The 24,101-nt window shown below is 35.1% G+C and overlaps 1 protein-coding gene across 4 annotated transcripts in view; it reads left to right on the top strand.

Annotated features, from left to right (window-relative positions):
- The window catches only part of UGGT2 (UDP-glucose glycoprotein glucosyltransferase 2), a 228,616-nt gene that overhangs the window by 179,847 nt on the left and 24,668 nt on the right, over positions 1–24,101 (top strand). Inside the window, exons 31-37 of one of the 4 annotated variants that reach the window (XR_005243747.2) lie at positions 1,108–1,193; positions 3,974–4,069; positions 5,221–5,305; positions 8,547–8,729; positions 10,928–11,008; positions 11,635–11,749; positions 20,199–20,315. Coding sequence is in view for 3 of the 4 variants with exons in the window: in XM_007960706.3 (XP_007958897.3) it covers positions 1,108–1,193; positions 3,974–4,069; positions 5,221–5,305; positions 8,547–8,729; positions 10,848–11,008; positions 11,635–11,749; positions 20,199–20,315 (843 nt within the window). In the remaining variant the exon portion in view is untranslated. Of the gene's footprint in view, positions 1–1,107; positions 1,194–3,973; positions 4,070–5,220; positions 5,306–8,546; positions 8,730–10,847; positions 11,009–11,634; positions 11,750–20,198; positions 20,316–24,101 lie in introns of those variants that run through there. The other 3 variants (XM_007960706.3, XM_038007821.2, XM_073014442.1) reach the window with 3 other exon arrangements.

The following is a 24,101-nucleotide window of genomic DNA, read 5'->3' as shown; positions in this document are numbered from 1 at the left end:
CAAGAAAGAAGATCAGTAGTTCAAGAAATGGTGAAAGTAATCTATAAACCAATGTAAAGAAAATCTAGAAAGAAACAGTTAATTGTTGAACTTTAAGAAAAATGTCTTCAGGTAGACAAGAATTCCAGACAATTAGATAACATGAGTAATAAACGAAAAGATTATGTTTGTGATAAAGAAGACATATTTGTATATCTCCCCACAAGAAAAAATAAGGACCATGAAATTCCAGGAAAAAATAGTTCTCTGCTGGTGGAATGTAAGAAAGGAAAATTAATCTGAACCAGCAAGAGTCTCCTGGGAGTGGCACGGTGACCATAGGAGGAAACTATAACTATGCTGTACTATACTAAAACTATAACTGCACAGAGGAAATAGAGTTTTAGTAGATTTTCCGACTCTTCAGTGGTTAATTTTTACACTGTCATAATGAACACTTTTTACTGATTTTCAAGTTTTAGAATCACCATAGCAAAATGCAACAGACACAATTATGTTTACTGAACTAAATGTAAATGTTATCAGTATTTACAAATGCTAAAGTCAAGGTTTAACTAATATAAGTTGGGAGGTAGAAGGAAATCATAGAAATAGTAGTGTCCTTATAAACAGATTATACCCGAGAAACTGTTGGGATTGTGGGAATAAAAAAAGAGATTTAGATACTATTTAAAGTGACAAAAAATACTCAGTAGAAGAACTGAAGATGAACATATTACTACCAAAATTTCCAGACAAATAGGGAAAGGGAAGGATGACAATAAGTGAGCTATTCATCTGTCATCACAAAGAGTAAATAATGTCTAAACTCTGAATTCAGAAATACTAGTAGATAATGCCTAAAGCTGATAAATTAGTAAACACAAGTGCAAGCACATTATTTAGCAATATGGAAGTAACCACCGAAGAAACTGAACAGAGAGTTTGAATTGATAGTTGAAGACCAGATTGTTTACAACGTTGTGCTAAGATATTGCCTGTCTTTGGTTACTGCAACTGTCAATCTTAGATTTCTATGGGTAATCTCTCCCAGTGTGTTTCACTTTCTAACCATACAGCACGATATTAAAGCAGCCAAATTCTAATCTTTTTTGCCTTGCTATCTAGGTGAAAAAAGAAACAGGCAAAATTAAGGAAGATATCCTTACCGATGAAGATGAAAAAACAAAAGGAATGTGGGATTCCATTAAAAGGTAATTACTAATGAATATTTTAACACATCGCTAGATTGTTCCAGAAGTCTAGTATGTGGAAGTTCCACAGGCAGTGAAAATTTAAGTAAAGCAAAGGTCCTCTAATCTAGGAGGGATAAGATAAATACATAAATGTTACTACTATGTACAAGATAGGAAACTAGAGCTGTAAGACAGATGAAAATAAAATACTGGACAAACCAATGGAGAAAAATTATACATCCACTTACAAGGAACCTCAGGAAATACTCCTTGACGAAGTGTGTGGCAAAGATCTATTTTAAAGGACAAGACAGGATTTCAAAAGTTAAAGATTGAGTGAAGGCAGTTACATGAAGGCAAAAAGATTGGATATGTTCCTCAAAGAAAAGAAAGTAGCCTAGCTAGCTGCAACTTAAAATAATAGGGACTGTTTATATTAGATTGATACCTATACTGTTTTATTGTTAGTTTACAAAGGAACACAGGCCAGGCGTTGTGACTCACACCTATAATCCTAACACTTTGAGAGGTGATGACAGGAGGATTGCTTGAGCCCAGGAGTTCAAGGCTAGCCTGGGCAACATAGTGAGACCCTGTATCTACAAAAAGTTTAAAAATTATCTAGTCACAGTGGCATGTATCTGTAGTTCCAGTTACTCAGAAGGCTGAGGTGGGAGGATTGCTTGAGTCTGGGAGGTCAAAGCTGCAGTAAGTCAAGATTGCAACACTGCACTCCAGCCTGGGTGACAGAGTGAGACCCTGTGTCGAAAAACAAACCTACATAAGGAATATATTGACTCAGATATCTAAAGAATCCAGGAGTATACCTGGCATTGGCCATTGGGTGATGTGGTGTGGATACAGTCTTTCTCCATCTCTTAGGTCTACTCTTTCTGTGTCTCCTCCATTTTAATCTAGACTTTTAAAATTAAAAGTTTACTATTTCCAGTGGAAGGACAATGCCTCTTTCCAAACAGTTCCAGTGAAAGTTCCAAGGCTGATTCATGGGTCCAACTATAGCTATGTGTCCCAAACTGAACTGATTTCTGTGACTCTGATAACCAAGCGTGAGTCATATGCCTACTTCTAGAACTGGTGGGAAGGCCTGTCCCACCTAAACCTCATAGGATGAGATGGGAGGAGGAAGGATTCCCCTCCAAATACCAGGTTGTTACTAGAAGGGGAACAGGTGTTAGGTGAGCAAAAACAAAAGCTGTCTCCTGTAGATGCACATTGTAAAGAACTTTGAATGTCCATTTTAGAGATTTGAACCCTATGTGAGCTATGATGGCAAACCATTAATCATTTTGATCAAAGATAAGAAATAGAAATGTTAGCCAAAATAGGTTCAACAACTTAAACATATTTGGTTATACTAGTCAAAAACACTTCCATCATTTTGGATTTTGCCCAGTTTAAGCCTCTTTTTCTATAGTTGACTCCTTGTTTGGTAAGAAAAATCATGTTACTGTCACAGTGTGTGCTTTGAACAAGTTACTGATAAAGGATCGAGGCCACTCATTGAGATAATTTAGAGGGTAGGTATGTTTGACAGGGGATAATGGAATAGAATCCGAACAATTTTAAGAGTATCCATCTAAGAGCTTCCATTAAAATTAGAAGGTAGAGATAAGAATGATTGAAGATAACTGTTTAATTATGGTATAGCCACTTGCTATATAAAAAGGATACCAAAAACAAAATATAGCCGCTTGCTATATAAAAAGGATACAAAAAACAAAATGCTTTGTTAGAACAGAGATGGTAAGTTTTTGGGACGTTAACTGCTCCAGATATATAGTATTGTGTGTCTTATGATGCTTTGACTTTTTTCATCTTAGTTTTAGTTCTAACTTAGAATGATTATTTTTTCTTGCTACTGAATCAACTTCTTTTCTTATTTGGGAGATTACAAGATTTGAAAAATGCTTCTGTCTATAACAATCTATATTTTGCAAAATACCTTTAATGATGACTGTAAGTTTACCAAATTTTATTCATTCTAAATATCTGTTTATATAAAAATACTTTAAAATGTTTAGGAAGAAAAAGATGAATTTGTGCTTTATGAATACTGTAAATAAAAGATTCAGTCATTTTTGTATATGAAATGGGCCTATACAAAAATGAAATGGAGGTGGTCTAACTCCAAAAATGTAATGAAAATGACAACTGGGCCCAGATGACGCTACCATGATATAAACCAGGGAGTAGACATGGCTCCCTAGTGCTTTCTTGGTCATGGAAATCATCCACAGTACCAAGAGGGTACTCCATACCCTGCGTGGAGGAGAAAATCTGCTTGGTCAGAGGAGCTCCAAATTGTAGATGGTGGTTTAAAAATATTTTAGCGTTGGTGAGCCCCATCAGCAGCACTCAGACACCTACCCTGTTACCACATACATTCTTGCTGTGCTATAGTTCCACACTTCCGCATTCTGTTCCTTCCCTCATTATTGGCCTGTTTAAAGTTTCAGTACACTAGATATGGCCATGTCAAGCTGTAATTCATTCTTTGTATTGAAAACAACCTTTGGCAACTCACAGAAATTAAAAAATAACAGCGCATTCACCTAGAGACAATATAATTATATTCCATATTGCAAATTAAAAAAAAAAACTCATAAAGCTTCAAATGATATTGTCAAATATTTTAATATTAGTTTGTAAATATTATAGTGTTTATAGCTTAACTATTTTGAAATACATTTCTATATTTATTGCTTATATTTAGTATTTAGGCATACAATGTTTCCATATGTATGTTTAAGAAATGTCAATTACTTTTTTATTCCAAGTTTCACAATAAGGTTGCATAAAGAAGAAAAAAAGGAAAAAGATGTCCTAAACATTTTTTCAGTTGCTTCTGGTCATTTATATGAACGTTTTTTAAGGTAGGTATATTTTTTAACTTTATATTTTGAAGAAGAAATATTTACATGGTTCAAATTTCAAAAAAAGTAAAGGAATATACACTGGGGGGAAAAAAAAATTCCCACCTCTGTTTCCTTGATACGCAGTTCCTTTTCTCACAGGAAACCCATAGTATTATTTTTACATCCTGCTAAAGAGATACTCGCACACACACAAATATATATATGTGTGTGTGTATTTATTTATTTATTTATTTCAGTTTTTTAAGTCCTTTTACCCAAATAGTAACAAAGAACATACTACTTTACACCTTGCTTTTTTTTTTTTTTACTTAAAATTATGAAGTAAGTATATTTAAATATGAAATTTCATGAGTTTTGGCTTGATTTGAAATATTGGTTTTCTTCAAGGCTAGCAAATAGACATTTTGGATAGGTAAGAATATATATATACACACACACACGATATATATATATTTACTTAATATATATATACAGTACTTACTATATACAGTATTTACTATATATACATATATATATATAATTTACTATAGTAAATTATCCTTTTCCAGTGAAGAAAACCTTGTTTTACAAAAAGGAAGGGAATGAGGGGAGAAATGCATATTGCAAAGTACAAAAGGCTATTTTTAAACAGTTAATATAGAAAGGTCACAGAGAATAACTCAGAAATACTTGAATTGTAGCACTGATACATTAAAATGGAACTTTAGATTCATTTGTATCCTTTCCATTCAGAGTTTTAGGTTAGCAAACCACATGACCCATCCAGTGAATTCGTCAATATAGATAGATCATTCACCTCTTCAGGGTTTGCAGACTTATTATTAATCACACAGTCATAGACAACTGGGCCCAAATGAAGCTACCATGATGTATATGTATTCATCCTTACACATTACATACTTGATAAACCATATTTTAGTTTGTTTCTTCACATTTCATTGTGAAAACCTTCTAATTCATACCTTCAATTATTTAAAAGCCTTTAAGAAGACCTATGTAACAAACCTGTATGTTCTGCACATGTATCCTAGAACTTAAAGTTAAATTTTAAAAATTGAAATTCAATTTTAAAAAACACTTCAAGGTTAAAAAAAAAATGAACTCCTGTTACTGTTAATGTATATTGGGTTTAATATTCTTTTATACAGAATTATGATGCTTTCTGTTTTGCGTAACACCAAAACACCAGTGAAATTCTGGTTGCTAAAAAATTATCTCTCACCGACATTTAAAGTAAGTACATAGCTTTTTTTGTAGAATGGTTAATGTTTGAATAGTAAATTATTTGTATCATTGTAAGTTTATATGATATTTCTCTTTTCAGAATGAGCTTTTTGAAATGTATATTTTAAAGACTTTTTAATAAATTTTAAAATAGTATTTAGTATTTTCATGTAGCTTAAGAAACATTCTGTGCACTTTTTATTTAGAGATGTTCAAAGGAGAGGACAGTAGAAGACTATATTTTTAAGTAAAATCAAAATCAGAATGACTAGTAGTTTTTCATGATAATGAATAATTAAATACAATTTGGCAATGGAAAATATATACAGATTTTCAATTAAGAGAAATAGATTCTGTCATTTTTGCAAAGATAGGCAGAAACAGTAGTAGTATCAAGAAAATACAAAGACTATGCCTATATCATAGAAAATAGTTTTACAGTACTGAAAACAAAAAAACTCTTTCGTCTGTGTAGTGCATTGATTGCTGGGCACCAGGATCTGAGGCATTTTATATTTAGAAGATTTCAGGTGATCAACATCTATTACTCTTTACTCAGAGGCCCCATACACCTGCTACAAAGTATACTCTGTTTTTTCCTATTCTCCCTACAGCATAATCAAATTCCATGAAATTTAGTGTCTCCACAGCAATTTGGTGTCTCATTCACCAGCATTTCAAATGAGTTTTTTTTTTTTTCTAGACCAAAAGCAGTGGGAAAACAGAAGTAAAACTAGCCAAGCATGCTTTTATTCCTTAATATTTCTAGGCATGATGCCAAGTGTTTAACTCACGTTATTCAATTGTTTTTCATAACAATCCCACGTGATAAGAAAACCAAGATTCAAAAATTGTGTAACTAGCTTTCACAGTTGAGAGACCACTTTTAGATTCAATAAATTACTAGAAGGATTCATGAAACTGCAGAAAACAGCTATACTCACAGTTTTGATAGCAAAAGGACACAAATAAAATCAGCAAAAGGAAGAGATGCTTAGGGTAGGGTCCGGGGAGACCAGACACAAAGTTAACAATTGTCCTGTCCCAGTAGAATCCACTTCCAGTGGATAGCATTTATTTCTTCCAGCAACAGTGTGTGAGGGTACTCATGGAGTGTTGCCAACCAGGGAAGCTCATTCAAACTTTGGGGTCCAGAGTTTTCATTAAGGATCAGCTGTGTGGACTTGGCTAACAGCCTGCATAGCTAACCTTAGCCTCTAACCCCTTCAGATGTTGAACTGATGCCTTGTGGCCCAAGGTCCTCACTACAGATAACATCATTAGCATACAATATCTAGTGTGGTCCAAGGTCTGCAGGTAAACATAGACATTCTTATTAGTCAGGAAATTCCAAGAGTAGAGGGTATTTCCTGGGAGATAAGGTGAAGGACCATACTTTTCTTTGAGCAAGAATCATCCTTTATAGGATAGGCCTGAGATGAAACAGCTAATTAGAAACACAGCTGAGATTTGAACCCACGCATTCAGACCTCAGGTACTTAACCTTATGTGACAGCCCATTTCCCCTCCACCACCAACAGTGTCTCCTCCTGTGCTCATTTGACAGTAGGAAAACAAAACAAAAAAAAAACAAAAAAAAAAACAAAAAAAAACAGAAAAGGAACCCATAAATATAGAAAATAAGTTATACTATTTTTCTAATTTTTAACATGTTATCCTAGTAATCAGACACTGAATAAGGGAGTATTTAACCCTAAATAGACTGAAATAGAAAAATCTAAAGATTCTCTTAGCAGGAAAAGATATTATTCACCAGAACAATAGTGCTAGTCTGGATTAGAAAGTCTTGTTCCACTGCATGGCCAAAAGAAATACTGTATTTGAAGTAGTATTTTCCTTCTTTTTGTGATGTGTTTCTTTCTTTCAAAATTTTTCTTTTGAAAACTTTTTAGTGAAATATAACATATACTCAGAAAAGTGCACAAATCATGAAATGTAGCTTTGGAGTTTTACAAACTCAAACATCTGTGTAAACCAGCAGCCAGATACAGAAGCCGCTAGGTACTTTAGATTTGTTGCTACCAGTTTAGAAAAGTCATACCTCCTCTCTTCATTCAAATATTTGCTAAAATTATACGTACTTAGGCATACTTCTTTTCTGACAGCACTATGCAAACTATAATTCCCTCTTTTTATTTTTCTTCATAGCACTTTTTTTCTGTAGATAACTTAATAGTTTATGTCTACCTACCTCCTCTAAAATACACGACTCATGAAGGCCATAATTTGTATTTCTTTTGTTCACTAATGTACCCTTAGATCCTAGAACAGTGCCTGTTTCAGTGAATATTTTAACACATATTTAATGATGAAAAAATATTCTTTTTAATTTGTATGAATGTTTTATTTTGAAACCAAAACAATGACTCCTAGCAGCTGTTGTACCCATAATTTCGAGATTTCACAGATAAAATTGGTGCTTCTTGCATTTAAAAAAAATTTTAAATCTATATTTTTCTTACAAAATCAGAGAAAAAAATTAAACATATAACCAGCAACTAGTTTCAAGTAAGAATCAAGAGGTAAAATGCAAATTTCTATATTCGTCTTTTCCAACTCCTTTTTCATTCTCTCAATATTTGAGCTCTTGAACTAAATTTAGCCCACAGTATATTTCATTAACTGCTTCTGCTTTAAACAGGGAATAAGCTACTTCTAATCCTATAAGATAGTGAATCGAATATGAAATATTCAGACCATAATCACTACTTTATATTTTTAAACCTTTAATTAAATAATGATATATCTCAAACATGAAGCTCCTGTATAGAATCTAATTTATCAGCTTAGAACTTATTTTGTGTTTTTTGTATCCTCTCTTCATCTTTACATCTGTGACCAACCAACCCGTTGACATATACATGAACTATTTGATATGTAGGTGTTCCAAGATCCAGAGGCTTTTTTTAAAGTCAGTTTTCTCGAGGCAGATGTTAACAATAAAAGTATGGGAACATTTACCTTCCATTAATAAGTTTGTTAAATATAGTGCACTTATTTTTAGTGACATTAAATTATATAGTTTTATTTATACTTGTGTTTTCATATTTGTTAGCATTTTATTATTTCTCATTAATAAGTATGTTATAGAAGTAGTATTTAGACATTTTGCCTATTAGTTGATAGCAATTTATAGGAAACTTTACCTTTTTAATGTTAACTTTTTTCTCTAAAACAAAACTACTTTCTCTTGAACATATTGTTTGATTTTGTGTGTGTGTGTTTTTAGGAAGTAATTCCTCATATGGCTAAAGAATATGGATTCCAATATGAACTAGTTCAATATAGGTGGCCCCGTTGGCTTCGTCAACAGACTGAAAGACAAAGGATTATTTGGGGTTACAAAATTCTTTTCCTTGATGTTCTTTTCCCACTAGCAGTGGACAAAATCATTTTTGTTGATGCTGACCAGGTAATAAGATTAACTACTGTTTTTAGTAATACTCAAACATTTTTTACACTTTTGTCTTAATATAGAAATTAATTCATGTTGCTTGTGTTTATTATCTTCATTACAGTGCTTAAGATATGATTGTGATATATAAGCAAAGTATCTTTAAAAACAAAAAGTCAGAACTCCAGGGGAAAATTGGAAGCATTGTAAGAAGTACCAGTTATTAGGCCGGGCGCAGTGGCTCAAGCCTGTAATCCCAGCACTTTGGGAGGCCGAGACGGGCGGATCACGAGGTCAGGAGATCGAGACCATCCTGGCTAACACGGTGAAACCCCGTCTCTACTAAAAATACAAAAAAAACTAGCCGGGCGAGGTGGCGGGCGCCTGTAGTCCCAGCTACTCCGGAGGCTGAGGCAGGAGAATGGCGTAAACCCGGGAGGCGGAGCTTGCAGTGAGCTGAGATCCGGCCACTGCAGTCCAGCCCGGGCTACAGAGCAAGACTCCGTCTCAAAAAAAAAAAAAAAAAAAAAAAAAAAAGTAGTACCAGTTATTATTTAGGACATGGAAGTTTTCTCTCTGAAGTAGTAGTTTTTACGTTTGCGAACTAAAACAAATACTTATATTAGTCATAATAAGAGTAATTAAATGAATTCCTGTAAAGTATGAGCTGATATTTGTTTAAAATTAGCAATTTCTTCTTGCTAGAAAAGCTAGCAGTTCATACAACTCTTATTCTTCCACCTTCAACAGCATTCTTTCGCATTCAACCAATAACCAAGTTCTCATCACTCTTATCACTTAAGGAAAAGAACATTTTAAATTTGGCCAACTTATGCCTGTAGTCTCAGCACTTTTGGAGGCTGAGGTGTGGAGGAAAGCTTGAGCCTAGGAATTCAAGGTCACAGTGAGCTATAATCATGCCACTGCACTCCAGCCTGAGTGACAGAGTGAGACCCTATCTCTAAAAATAAAAGCAAATAAATTTGGCCAAAAAAAAAAAAAAAAAACCAAGACCCTCTGCTTTCAAAATTTATGTGTCCAAAAATTATGGCTTTTTCTTTTTCCCCCCTTGCATTGCTTTTGAATCATTAGTGGGAAAAAAAATATTTGAAAATACACAGAATTTCTAAGAAAAAGGTAATATGTAAATGAAAATATAAATTAAATGGATAAGTTAGAATTTATGTGGAACAAAAAGTATATTTTCAAGTCCTATATTAGAATGTACTCATATTCTAAACTCTTATTATTTTTGTACTCTATTCCAAATTGATATATATGAAACATTACAATGTAAACTAAGAAAATAGCATTTCTAAACACACTTTTTTTTTAAGAGACAGGATCTCACTCTGTCATCCAGGCTGGAGTGCAGTGGCACAGTCATAGCTTACTGCAGCCTCAGACTCCTATGTTCGAGCCATCCTCCCACCTCAGCATCCTAGGAGCTGGAACTCCAGATGCACACCCCCACGCCTGGCTAATTTTTTTTTTTTTTTTTTTTTTACAGACGGGGTCTCACTATGTTGCCCAGGCTGGTCTCAAACTTCTGGCCTCAAGTAATCCTCCCATCTTAGCCCCACACATAATATCTAATATGATTCTTTCTCCTACCTTTTCTTCAACGTGTACACTGATATTTTTCTAGGAGGCTTGAGTGTATTCAAAAATAACATTGATATTATTTCGTTCAAGCTATTTAGAATAATTGGGAGATTTTTGTTTATAATTCAAACTTAACACTTGTCAATATACAATAATGGAGATTTGCCATGGAATGATTTTGTTATTCATACATGGAGAGACTAAGAGCTCTGCGCTTATGTAATATTTAACCCCTTTCCCAAATATCTGATTCGTAAAATGACTTGTTTATAAATGATACAACAAAATATTCTTGTTGGTGGGTAAGACCACTGTCTTAAAGACTAGGAATATAAATTTTAGTTTACTTTTAACCTGTAAGGGCAAGAGGAAAAAATGTTAAATTCAGTAAATTCATATTACGTGAAAGCACTGTGAGGAAAATACAGCTCTTTGGATTTCTGTAATAGGGTAATAATGATTTAAGATTCCCATAAAAAAGGCTTATGTTATTTTACAGTGTTTATCAGACAGCCTATTTTACTTATTTAGATTGTGAGACATGATCTAAAAGAACTTCGAGATTTTGATCTGGATGGAGCTCCTTATGGGTATACTCCATTTTGTGATAGCCGCAGGGAAATGGATGGATATCGTTTCTGGAAAACAGGATACTGGGCATCACATCTTTTAAGACGGAAATACCATATCAGGTAAGAAAAGTCATACCCTTACCATTTAGTAAATAATGTATTGAAATACAATTTTCAGTTTTCTTAAAAATTATGCAATAAAAGCAACCAATTACATAGTGTTCATTCCATGCCAGTCACTCTTGTAAACCTTTACGTATATTAAGTCATAAAATCTTTGACAATCTTGAGATAGTGTTATCTCCATTTTGTAGATGTGGAAACTGAGGCATATAGCATTTATGTAACTTGCCCAGGCTTACCCTGCTAATATATAACTGAGCTAGGAGTTAAACCCAAGTAATATGGCTCCTAACTACTCCAGAAGATTTAAACTTGGTTTGTGAGATAAAATTGAGATTATGTCTTCAGTGCCTCATGGCCTTTTGTAAGGCCATGAGTTTCATGACAGCTTGGAAAAGCTTGGGGTGACCCTAAAAGATTATGGGTTCTACCAAAATTAAAACAAACTTAAAACTCCTGGGAAACAGTATGAGACATTAGGAGCAAATCTACGAAAGGATTAATTGTTATTAGATCTTAGGATATCTGTAGTTAATACCGTCACTGTAGACATTCATTGGAGGAAAGTAAAACTAAAGCTACATAGACAACATAGGCTATCAAGAAGTAATTCATTTTTGCAGTGCTCTATATGTAGTGGATCTCAAGAAGTTCAGGAGAATTGGAGCAGGTGACAGGCTCAGGGGCCAGTACCAAGCTCTCAGCCAAGATCCAAACAGTCTTTCAAACCTAGATCAGGTAAGTAAAATGTTAACAGAATAATTTTCAGTGTGTATACATAGACTGTTCCAACTCCCTGCTCATAAACTTTAAAGTCTTATATTTTGAGCTTTTTTCTCAAGTTTCTGATGTTTATGTAATTGTCTATTGGATATCTCTACTTATACATAATTTTTTCACCTCAAGCTCAACATTTTCAAAACTAATAGTATTTTATCCTCACTTTTCCATTCTCAAACCTCTTCTTTCTACTTTATGCCCTGTTTTAGTTACCCTCTGTATTAGTCCATTCTCACTGCTAATAAAGATATACCCAAGACTGGGTAATTTATAAAGGAAAGAGGTTTAATTGACTCACAGTTCTGCATGGCTAGGGAGGCCTCAGGAAACTTACAATCATGGCGGAAGGGGAAGCAAACATGTCCTTCTTCACATAGTAGCAGGAGAGAGAATGAGTGCCCATTTGAAGGGGGAAACCCCTTTTAAAACCATTAGATCTCATGAGAACCCACTTGCTATCAAGATAACAGGATGGGGAAAACCACCCCCATGAGTCAGTTATCTCTACCTCGTCCCTCCCACAACAGGTGAGGATTATGGGAATTACAATTTATGATGAGATTTAGGTGGGGACACAGCCAAACCATGTCACCCTCTTTTTTCTTACTGTCTTCCATCATTGTTTAAACATGCTCAAGTCTCTCTCTCTGATCTTCGAGACAAATCCTTCATCCAGTGCACCCCTACCCTGATACTGCCTTAACATTTTCTTTCACCTCACAAGCACTATTTTCCTAATATCCTATCAATTTCCTCATTATTGCATCTGAAACATTTTAGATAATTTAAGCAGAAGCAAAAGACTCTGTAGCCCATAATCCCTACTCTTTTTCCTTATTTTTATCACAACCATGCATGTTTGTTCATTCATCTGTTGAATACCTGCTATGTGCCAGATACTCTCCTAAGACCTCAGACATCAGAAAAAAAAAACAAGATTTCTTTAGCTCATGATATTTTCATTCTAATAGGAAAATAAAATTTAAAAATAAACAATATTTAAAGATAATAAACGTTTTGGAGGAAAAAAACATGAAAGCATGATAGTTCAGAATACTGAATAGGGGCTGCGGCTTACAGGTATAAATTGGCCATATGTCCCTATGAAGATGATTTGTGAGTGATTTTTAGGTGGAGGCATAAAAGCTGACAATGCAGATGTCCTTGAGTATTCCAGGCCAAAGAGAATATCTGATGCAAAGGTCCCAAGGTGGGATTGGGCCTTCCATGTTTGAGGAATAGCAAGAAACTCAGTATGGTTGGGATAAAGATGGGGGGAATAAAGTAAAAATGAAGGAAAAGAGTTAACAGAGGCTCCAGATAATCTAGAAAGCTTAATCCCTTTGTTTAAAAGTCTAGTAAATGGGAAATTATATGTCAAAATATGAATGAGTTATTCAAGACCACACTGGTAAGTAATTGATTTTTTTAATCATTCTTGAAAGTTGGGAGATCTTCAAATATATATGTGTTTACATACAAAATAGGGTCTCTTCACTATTGCCAATTAGTAGAAAACTGACTAGGGTCCTCAGTAAACCTCAATAACATGCCAGATTTTGATTATGAATACATCTTTGGTAATTCTTAATAATTTTACCAATGTATTATTTATAAGGAATTCTCAGTCTTACATATGAATGAAAGTCTATGAAGTTGCCTGTTATCTGCCTATGGACAACTGAAGAAAGGATTCATTTTTCAAGCAATTCAGAAACTGTCCGAGGTGTTCTCCCAGTACTATATTACCACATTTTGGGGATGATTGTCCTTACTCAAATGTAGTTTGGTTCCCGCTCCCTCCAATCCACTTAACACTTCTCAGTAAAATCAAAATATCTTTTTTCTTAGGTGAAAATGTGTAGTGAGCTCTTCTTGTTTGTTTTTATGTGCCCTCTTTGCAGCATGGATGTTTTCAACCTCTCCTTTCTTGACACTCTCTTGACTCTCTATTGGCTTCCATGTCAGACCTTGCTGGTTCTTCTTTGACATCCCTGGCTTTCCCGCCACAATTTTATTGATCGAACTACTTTTTCTCTACTTTTCCTTTAAATGTTGCTATTCTCTACATCTCTGCCTTGGCCCACTTCTCACTCTGTACTGTCTCTAGTGGCAGTCTTACAGGCAGTCATAGTTTCAATTTATATCTTTCTATTAATAGTTCCCAAATCTTATCTCTGGCTCTTAGCTTTCCCTTGAATTCCAAACTCCTGTATTAACTCTACTGACATTGCCACATTAATGCCCAAAACTTATCTCAAATTAAAGAGTCAAGAACTCAAGTTCTGTTCTTCTTCCACCATTCCCTCCATCAGCAAATACCACTTAGCTGCCTGTTACAGGTTGGATTACTCAGGAAGCCACCTAATTCTAACATGGAAATTAGCTTGCAGGAAGTTTATTAGGAAGTACTCTCAGGACCAACAACTGTGGAGGAAGGAAATGGAATTGGGGAAACTTTACAAATTCCATTAAGACCTCAGTTGACTGACCCCACAGGGAGCTGTGAAGCTAAGATGGTCCTTCAAAGTTTTCACAGGTTTGGGCAAGTCTTTATTCCTTCATATCAACCAGTCATTGGTTATGGGCTGCCCCAGGTAAAGGGGTGACCTTGGGTGAGACACCTCTTTTCCAACGCAGTTCCCTAGAGATAGCTGACAGCTGAGTAGCACTCCCAGCAGCTAGGAGAATAGTTTTCAGATTTGAATGGAGATCTGGTTGCTGCATCACAGCATCCATTGTAGTCCACACTGTACTTCATGGATCATACACTTATTGTTTTACAAGTTCAAAGGAAAACTTGTAAGAGGGAGGTTAGTAGAACAAACTATAGCACGTACCTCTGGAACTGGTCAAAAGACCACACTTGTACTCATCATCTCCCTTTATTATCCATTCTAGATTCCTCTAACCTAGTGATATGACACAGAACCACCAGGAGTTGGGAGGGAAAATAAGCATAACCTCCTCAAGAGAGATAAAAGGAATAATTAAGGTTAGAATGGAAATCAGTAAAACAAACAAAAAAAAAGAAACAGACGAAAAGATGCATTTTTGTAGATTTTTAAAAATGAAACCTAAGCTGGTTCTTTGAGAAAATCAACAAAACCGATGAACCTCTGTCTAGACTGTTCAGAAAAAAAAAGGTAAAAGACACAAATTACCAATATAGAAATGTGAGACCTGACAGCACACAGATTCTACAGATACTGAAAGAATAATCAAGGGACTATTAGAATCAAGTTTCTGGTAATACATTCAACAACTTTGATGAAATGGCCAAATTACTTAAAAGACACAAACCACCAAAAGTCAGAACATGAAATAGGTGACCTGAATAACCCTGTATCAGCTGAAGAAATGGAATTTGTAGTTTAAATCCCCAGGCCCAGATAGCTTCAGTAGTGAATTCTATCAAACTTCAGAGAAAGAAATAATACCAGTTTTACACAAACTATTCCAGAAAATGGAAGAGAAGGAAATACTTTTCAACTCATTCTGTGAGGCAGCATTCCCTTGACATCAAGATCAAAGATATTATAAGAAAGGAAAATTATAGACAAGCATTTCTTAAGAAAAGTTGTAAAAATTGTTAACAAAGTTTTAAGTAATCAAATTTAGTAATGTATAAAAAGGATCTTATATCATGAATCATGACCACATGAACTTTATCCCAGGAATGCAAGATTGATTCAATATTAGAAAATCTATGTAACTCCCTAAAGACTGAAATACCTATCCATATATACATATATATATATGAGCAACTAAATAGATGCAAAAGAGCATTTGATATACTCCAGTATCCATTCCTGATTTAAAACTCTCAGCACACTAGAACTGGAAGGGAACTTCCTCATCCTGATAAAGGGCATCTATGAAAAACCTACAGCTAACATCATACTTAATAATCAAAGACTGAATGCTTTCTCCCTAAGATCAGAAACACAGCAAGGATATCCACTCTTACCTTTCTTATTCAGTATTGTACTAGACAGATACCTAGCACAGCAAGGCAAGAAAAAAATAAAAGGCATTCAGATTGGCAAGAAATAAGTAAAACTGGCTGTCTTGGATGGGTTAACGGGGACAATCAATGTGATCATCTAGGTAGAAAACCGCATGTAATCTGCCAAAAAGCTAGAACTAATAACTGCATTTCACAAAGCTGCAAGATGCAAAATCACTATTAAAATTCAATTCTATTTCTATATACTAGCAATAACAATTGGAAATTGAAATTAAATATCCATTTCTGTAGCATTTTGGAAATGAAAACCTTAGTGGTCAGACTTAAGACTTACAGACTGAAAACTACAAAACTGCTGAGAGAGATTAAAACTCAGCTGAATATTTAGAGAGATATACCTTGTTCGTGGTTGGAAGATTGAATATTGTTAAGATGTGGTTTCTCTCCAAATTAATCACTAGATTTAATGCAATTCTAATAAAAACATTACTCTCTATTTTTTCTAATATTCAGTAGGCTTTCCTGTACAAATTAATGAAGTTGATTATAAAATTCAAATGGAATGCCACAGACCTAAAATCGCCAAAACAGGCCAGGCACTGTGGCTCACACTGTAATCCCAGCATTTTGGGAGGCTGAGGCAGGTGGATCACTTGAGGTCAGGAGTTGAAGACCAGCCTGGCCAACATGGTGAAACTCTGTCTCTACTAAAAACAAAAAATTAGCTGGGCGTGGTGGCGGGCACCTGTAATCCTAGCTACTTGGGAGGCTGAGGCAGGAGAATCACTTGAACCCAGGAGGTGGAGGTTGCACTGAGCCGAGATCACACCATTGCACTCCAGCCTGGGTAACAAGAACAAAACTCTGTCTCAAAAAAAATTAAAATAAAAATTAAAAAAATGAAAATCACCAAAACAACTTTGAAAAATAAGAAAGTTTAAGGACTTATACCACCTTGTTTTAAGACATAATATAGAGCTACTATAGTCAAAATAGGTTAGTGTTGGTGTAGAGATAGACAATCTGATCCATGAATCAGAATAAAGAATCCAGAAATAGACCCACATATATGGCCGGTTGACTTGTGACAAAGGTGCAGGGATAATGCAGTGGAGAAAGGATAGTCTTTTCAAGAAACGGTGCTGGAACAATCAGATATCCTTATGCCAAAAAGAACCCCCAAAACCTCTAAATCCTAATATGCCGTAAGTAAAAATTAATTCCAAACACATCATAGACAAAGATACAATATAAAATGTTTACAAGATAGGAGAAAATCTCTGTAATCTTGGGTTATGCAGAGATTTTTTAGGTATGATACTAAAAGCATGATTCATAAAAGAAAAAATTGATAAATATATAAAGAGTTCCCAAAACTCATTAATAAGAAAATAAGTAGTCTGATTTGTTAAAGAATCAGATTGACCCCATCACCAAAGATGATCAAGTGTCAATAAGTCCATGAAAAGATGCTAAACATCATTAGTGATTAGGGAAATGCAAATTAAAACTACAGTGAATAACTCTACACACCAATTAGAATGGTTAACATTAAACAGACTGACCATTCCAAGTGTTGAAAGGTTATATAGCTGCTAGAATTCTTATACATTGCTTGTGAAAATGAGTGTAAAATGGCTAAGCCATTTTGAAAAACAGTTTGGCAATTTCTTTTACAGTTTAACTTAAACCTGCCATATGATTAGTCATTATACTTCAGGGTATTTACCCAAAAGAAATAAAAGTACCTGACCACACAACCACTTGTGTAGAAATATTCATAGTAGCATTATTCATAAAAGCCAAAATCTAGAACAACCCCCCTGTATTTGTTACCTGTTGCTGCATAACAACTTACCCAAAACATAGCAACTTAAAACAACAAACAGTTTGTGTGGATCATTTTCTGTGGTCTAACCTAACTTGGTGTTCTGCTTCATTGTGTCTCTCAAGACTGCAATCACTATGTCAGCCCAGGGACTGCCATCTAATCAAAAGACTTGACTGCTAGGCAAAGACACTCACATGGTTGTGGGCAGGGTTTATTCTTCAAAAGTTATTATACCAAAGGCCTGATTTCCTTGCTGGCTGTGACTATAGGCAGTCATCAGTTTCTGGCAGATGGCCTTATCCGTAAGGGCAAACATGAGAGAGAAAAATCAGAGAAAGAGAGGATGCCAACAAAAATGGAAGTCACAGTCCGTTATAGTCTAATCTTAGAATTGACATCCCATTAGTTTTGCCATATTCTGTTTGTTAGAAGGTAGTCACTAGATCCAACCAGACCAAGAGAAGGAATTGCACAAGAGAATGGATACCAGAAGTCAGGAACTACTGGAAGCCATGTCAGAAACTGCCTACTACAAATATCTATCAAGAGGAGAATAGATAAAAAGATATGGTATATTCATAGAATGTAATACTACTCAGTAGTAAAAAGGAATTAATTATTTATACACAGACAACACGGATGACTCTAAAAATTACAATGCTGATCCATACCAAAAGTATATAGATGTATTTAGAATTTATATGAAAAGTCAGACCAAAAGTATTTGTATTATATAATCCTATTTATATAAAATTATAGAAAATGCAAACTAATCCAAGGTGAAAAAAGCAGTTCATGCTTACCTGGGGACTGGATTGGGTGGGCAGAGGAAGGATAGGAGGGAACAATTGCAAAAGGACACAGGGAATCTTCAGGGTGATGGCTATATTCAATTATGTTAATTATGTGGTGGTTTCACAGAAACATACACATGTAAAATTCTTTATGCCCAGTAGTGGTACTGGCATAAGGTTAGACATGTGGTCACTAGAATAGAATTGAGAGTTCTGAAATAAGCCTGTGCCTCTACTCTCATTTGATTTTTGTCAAGCATTCCAAGACAATTTAATGGGGAAAGAATAGTCTTTTTAACAACTATGCTAGACAACAGGAAATTCACTTGTAAAGAATGAAGTTGGACCCCTACCTCACATCATGTATAAAAATTAACTCAAAATGGATCAAAGACTTAAATATAAGAACTTCTAAGAATTTATCTCTTATTTTGCCAATACCACACTGTTTTGATTACTGTAACTTTATAGTAAGACTTCAAGTCTGGTAGTGTTAGCCCTCTGACTTTATTCTTCAATATTGTGTTGGATATTCTAGATCTTTTCCTTTTTCCCCAAACTTTAGAATCATTTGGTCAATCTCCACAAAGTAACTTGCTAAGCCTTTGATTGGGATTGTATTAAGTCTATAGATAAATCTGGGAAGAATTTATATCTTGACTATGGAGTCTTCCTATGAGTGAACATAGAATATCTCTTCATGTATTTCAGTGTTCTTTGATTTCTTTCCTCAGAATTTTGTAGTTTTCATTTTGTTGAGGAACATATTTTATTAGATTTATATTTAAGTATTTCTTTTTTTGGGTGCTAATTTAAATGGTGTGTTTTCTGAAATTTCAAATTATTTGTTCATTGCTGGTATATAGAAAAGCAGTTAACTTTTGTGTATTAACTTTGTATCTTGTAACATTGCTAAAATTGCTTATCAGTTCCAGAAGGTTTTTCCCTTGATTCTTGGGATTTTCTGCATAAACAATCCTGTTATCACAAACAATAACAGGTTTTTCCCCTTCCCAATCTATATACATTTTCCTTTTCTTGTCTTATTGCATTTGCTAGGAATTTCAGTGTGATGTTTAATAGGAATGTTGAGAGAAGAACCTTAAAATTGCGAATCTTGGAGCTTATGTAGGACAACCAGCACAAGTACCCTTCATACTCTTGGAGAGAGAGGAACATGCTTTTGCTCTTGAATATAAGCAGATCTTCTCTAGAGAAAGGAAGGGAAGGACTCTACCCCTGGAATATAAACAAATATCTCTGGGGAAGATTTGTCTGATTCTCTCCAAAGGTCTCTAACTTACTAGGCTAGTTTGCCAGTCAAACATCCATTAACCCGGATGCCAGCAATCTTTACTTAGAGAGCTCTGAGCATACAGAAATGGAAAAATATTCATGGATTGCAGTTTACAATGGGGAGATGAAAGTTCCCCTCAGAATCCATAGAACATGGTGGTGACTGATATGAACAGCAATTGTAGGTGTAATGTGAGGAAATAGAGGCAGATAGAGGTAGTGAGGCTGTCCATTGTGTGGACTATTGAATGGTAGGTTTATATGCCTCCATCTTCATCCTTGTTCCCAGGTGTAGAGTCTAGGAGAGATGTAGGTATATTCCAGTGCATGAATTCATTCATAACACAAGATGATTGGATCACCTTAGGTATTTTAAGCTTGAAAGTATAGAGAAATCTCAGATTCACATGTGTTTTATGATCTGTTTACAGTCTAAATGATGTCTTACTTCATTCAGCTTCTTTCCTTCTGACTCTAAATTTTATGCCTCTATGATTAAATCACATTTTTCTGTAGGATCTCCCCAATGATATGATTTACCAAGTTGCCATTAAGTCTCTTCCTCAAGACTGGCTGTGGTGTGAAACCTGGTGTGATGATGAATCCAAACAAAGAGCCAAAACAATTGATCTGGTGAGTGTCTTTGTTTTCATTTGTATGTAAGCAGATATGGAAATATTTAAATAGAAATATTTTCTTTCTGTTTACAAATGGAGTGGCACACATATTACTTCACTTCTGCTGCTGCTCAGTCTATTAGACATTTACTTAGGTTGGCAAGTATAGGGGTATTTTGGGGGACCCCAAGACCACCCTGAGGTTTGATGATTCACTAAGAAGATTCATAAGATGCACAATATAATCATATTCATGGCTATGATTTATCACAGTGAAAGGATATAAGGCAAAGTCAGCAAAGGGAAAAGAGAAAATCAGGTGCAAGATTCCAAGAGTCCTTTCTCTGTGGTGTCACATGGGACAAGCCTCATTCCTCAAGCAATAAGAGATTCCCCAACCCATGTGAAGTATTACCTACTAAGGATATTTATTAGAAACCCCAATATCCAGGGATTTTATTGGGGCCTGGTGACCATATAGCACTGTCTGCCTGAGACACACCAAAATTTCCATCACTCAGAAGAAAAGCAGGTGTTTAGCATAAACATCTTTGCACAGATAATTTAGACACAGTGAGTTACTCGTGTAAAGGAATGGTGGGAATCATCCTAAACCCTATGTTCCCAGATGCCAGCGAGGAGCCAACCTTACAAACAGGGCTTTCTAAGAATAGCAATTTCAGGCTTTCTGTATTAACTCTTTTCTGCAAAAGGATTTTTGAAAAAAAAGATTGAGAGGGCCGGGCACGGTGGCTCACGCCTGTGATCCCTGCACTCTGGGAGGCCGAGGCAGGTGGATCACCTGAGGTCAGGGTTCGAGACCAGCCTGGCCACCATGATGAAACCCCATCTCTACTAAAATTACAAAAAAATTAGCTGGGCATGGTGGCACACACTGTAGTCCCAGCTACTCAAAAGGCCGAGGCAAGAGAATCGCTTGAACCTGGGAGGCAGAGGTTGCAGAGAGCTGAGATCGCACCACTGCACTCCAGCCTGGAGAAAAGAGCAAAACTCCGTCTCCAAAAGAAAAAAAAAAAAAGGCTGAGAACTAGCTGAAAATGTTCATGGATTAGCTATCATCTTGACATGTCTTCAGTTTAGTTATCCTGCCAATATTTTCCCCCAAATAAAGGCAAACAAGACAATTTTGTCTACTTAAAATATATCATACATGCTTTTTTTCTTACTTATTTGTAAGAGATTATTTTTCTTAGATTTTTCATTTAAAGCAGTTTATGCTGTGCAGTTTGACTCTCCTAAACATAAAATATTTCAAACTATTTGTTGTCCATTTAGATCTTATATTCCAATACTACCTTGTCTTTAGTAGTTATAATAAGTTTTTTTCCTACCATATTGTTTTTAATGTGCTAAGTGTAGAAAATTGTTTACAAGATCTTCACTGACAAATAAGCTATTTAGAATGTTAGAATTCATACAATTTTGAACAAAAAAGGGCAGGAAAACAAAATATAGGAACTTTTTCAGACATGTATAGAAATACATATTTTAAAAGTAGCATGCCAGCATGTTAGAATGTAATCATAGGTGGCAGAATATAGCAGAAACAAGTAAAATGGCATTTTTAAGAGGTAAGCAAGGGAATTTCATAAAGAGAGGCCAAGAGCATTATTGAACATAACTACTAATATGTTGTTATGGTTCTATTGTGACTCATACAGTAGTGATATAGGTCACTTTGGGATCTTTAGTACTTAGACTAACATGAGCTACCATAACAAACCCCCAAAATTCAGTGGCTTCATACTCATTCCAGCAGCAGACCTAAGTGGGTATCTCCATCAGTGAGTAGCCCTCCTGTGTGCCATGTCTCAGGGAGTACTTTTTGTCCACCTGTGACTGCTCCTTCTAGTGCAGTAGCCACTTGCCTCATGTGGCTGTTGAGCCCTTAACATGTTGCTATTCTGAATTGAGATGTGCTGTAAGGCATAAAGTACACAACAGATTTTGAAGATTCAATACAATGAAAATAACATATATCTCATTACTAATTTTTGTACTGATTACATGTTGACTTAGTATTTTGGATATATTGGATTAAATAAAATATGGTATTAAAAGTTATTTCACCTATTCCTCTTACATTTTTATACATGGCTACTAGAAAAATTTAGTATTTTTCTAGTGAAAAAAAACCCCACAAATTATATATGTGGTTTTCATTGTATTTCTATTGGATAGTGCCAATCTGGAGGGAAGGGGAGAAAAAATGTGAAGAACATATCTTGGATCCTAAAGATATGACCGCTTGGTGGGAGTGGTCACGTGGCCAAATCTAGCTGTAACAGGAGCTGAGAAATGTCATTCCTGAGTGGACAGCTACTTCCTAACAATAGCAATACCCAGGAAAAGGAGAATTGGCACAAATTTTGGTGTTCAGCCTGTCTCCCTCATAGAAACACTAAGAGTAGAATGAGAGAACATGCTATTCTTTATGGAGGAGAAAAGAGAATGCAGAAAATTCCCAAGGAAATGACCTAACAGAAGAAAAGAACATGATTAATAATATTGAAGGTGGGAATGAAAATGTTTGTGAATGTCATTATACTCTCTCAACTTTCCATTTCAACCAGTTTTTCAGTCTCAGTACTATTGGCATTGAGGAGTGGAGAATGCATTCTTTGTTATGGGAGTTTTCCTGTGCATTGCAGGGTATTCAGCAGCATTTCTGGCCCCTATCCACTAGATGGCAGAAGCACCCCACCACTCCCCAGCCATCACAAATTTTCTCCAGACTTTGCCAAAGCTCCCCGAGGGGCATGATTACCCAGTTAAGAACCACTAATAAAGTTTATAGCGTGTGTGCACGTGCACACACATACACACAAAAACCCATTGTAGTACAAAAAGCTAAAGAAAATATAATATTTTTATTTTTTTAATAGTTTGACAGAATTTAAAAAAGTGTTAGTCCCATTATCTTCACCATATAGAAGACATTGCCTATAAAGTTAATTTCTGCAAAGAAAATTGTTTTTTCCGCTTACCTCAGGAATATGTCACTATGGAAAAGAAATCCATAATGAATCAACTGAGAAGGGGTTAAGACAACAGGCTAATGGCTCATGACTCATAGCTTTCCCCTAAGAAATAAGAGGAAAGCAAGTGGAGAAAATGTCACCAGAAGTGAGCTTCAAGTTGCTTCCTGCCTTAATTCTTTGTAAATAATTAATGGGCTTCCTTTATAACTTGATGAAGTTTATACTGCTCCCGTTGTCTTCTGTCTCAGCAAATGGCAATCCATTCTTTATACTGCTCAAGCCAAAGGTACTGGTGACTTTGTCTTTCTTTGATGCCTCTCTTTACTTACAGCTCATGCCCAATATGTCAGCAGATCCTATCAGCTGTACCTTCAGTTACATCGTGTGTCAGATTCTTATCAACCTTCTGTAATGTTTGCTTTTAACTTTAATTTCCCAAGAAACTCTATAGTAGTACTCAGTAGTTTAAACTGATTGTATATTGATGGAACCTTAGAGATTTTCTTATTTTAATTTTTTTTTGCAGTTGAATAAATAAGATACACACACACATAATTATGTGATCTATACAGATCCTACTGTTAGTAAATATGGAGTTGGAGCCCTGAGAACTGAGATGCCTTTTCCATGTTTTTCTACTGTACCTACAAAGCACACTAGTCTGCTATGTTCTTTTACTTAGTGGTAATGTAATTAGATCCTTTGTCAAAACATTTTACCTAATTCTTTTGACAACTCTTAACGAGTTGTCAGAATGTCTTTCAACAATTTTTACTTAAATTTCTGATTGAGGTGTTTGT

The sequence above is a fragment of the Chlorocebus sabaeus genome, chromosome 3 (assembly GCF_047675955.1).
Source record: "Chlorocebus sabaeus isolate Y175 chromosome 3, mChlSab1.0.hap1, whole genome shotgun sequence".
Classification (NCBI taxonomy): Eukaryota; Metazoa; Chordata; class Mammalia; order Primates; family Cercopithecidae; genus Chlorocebus; species Chlorocebus sabaeus.
Note: the sequence above shows the minus strand (reverse complement) of the source record. Positions and strands in the feature narration are given on the sequence as shown.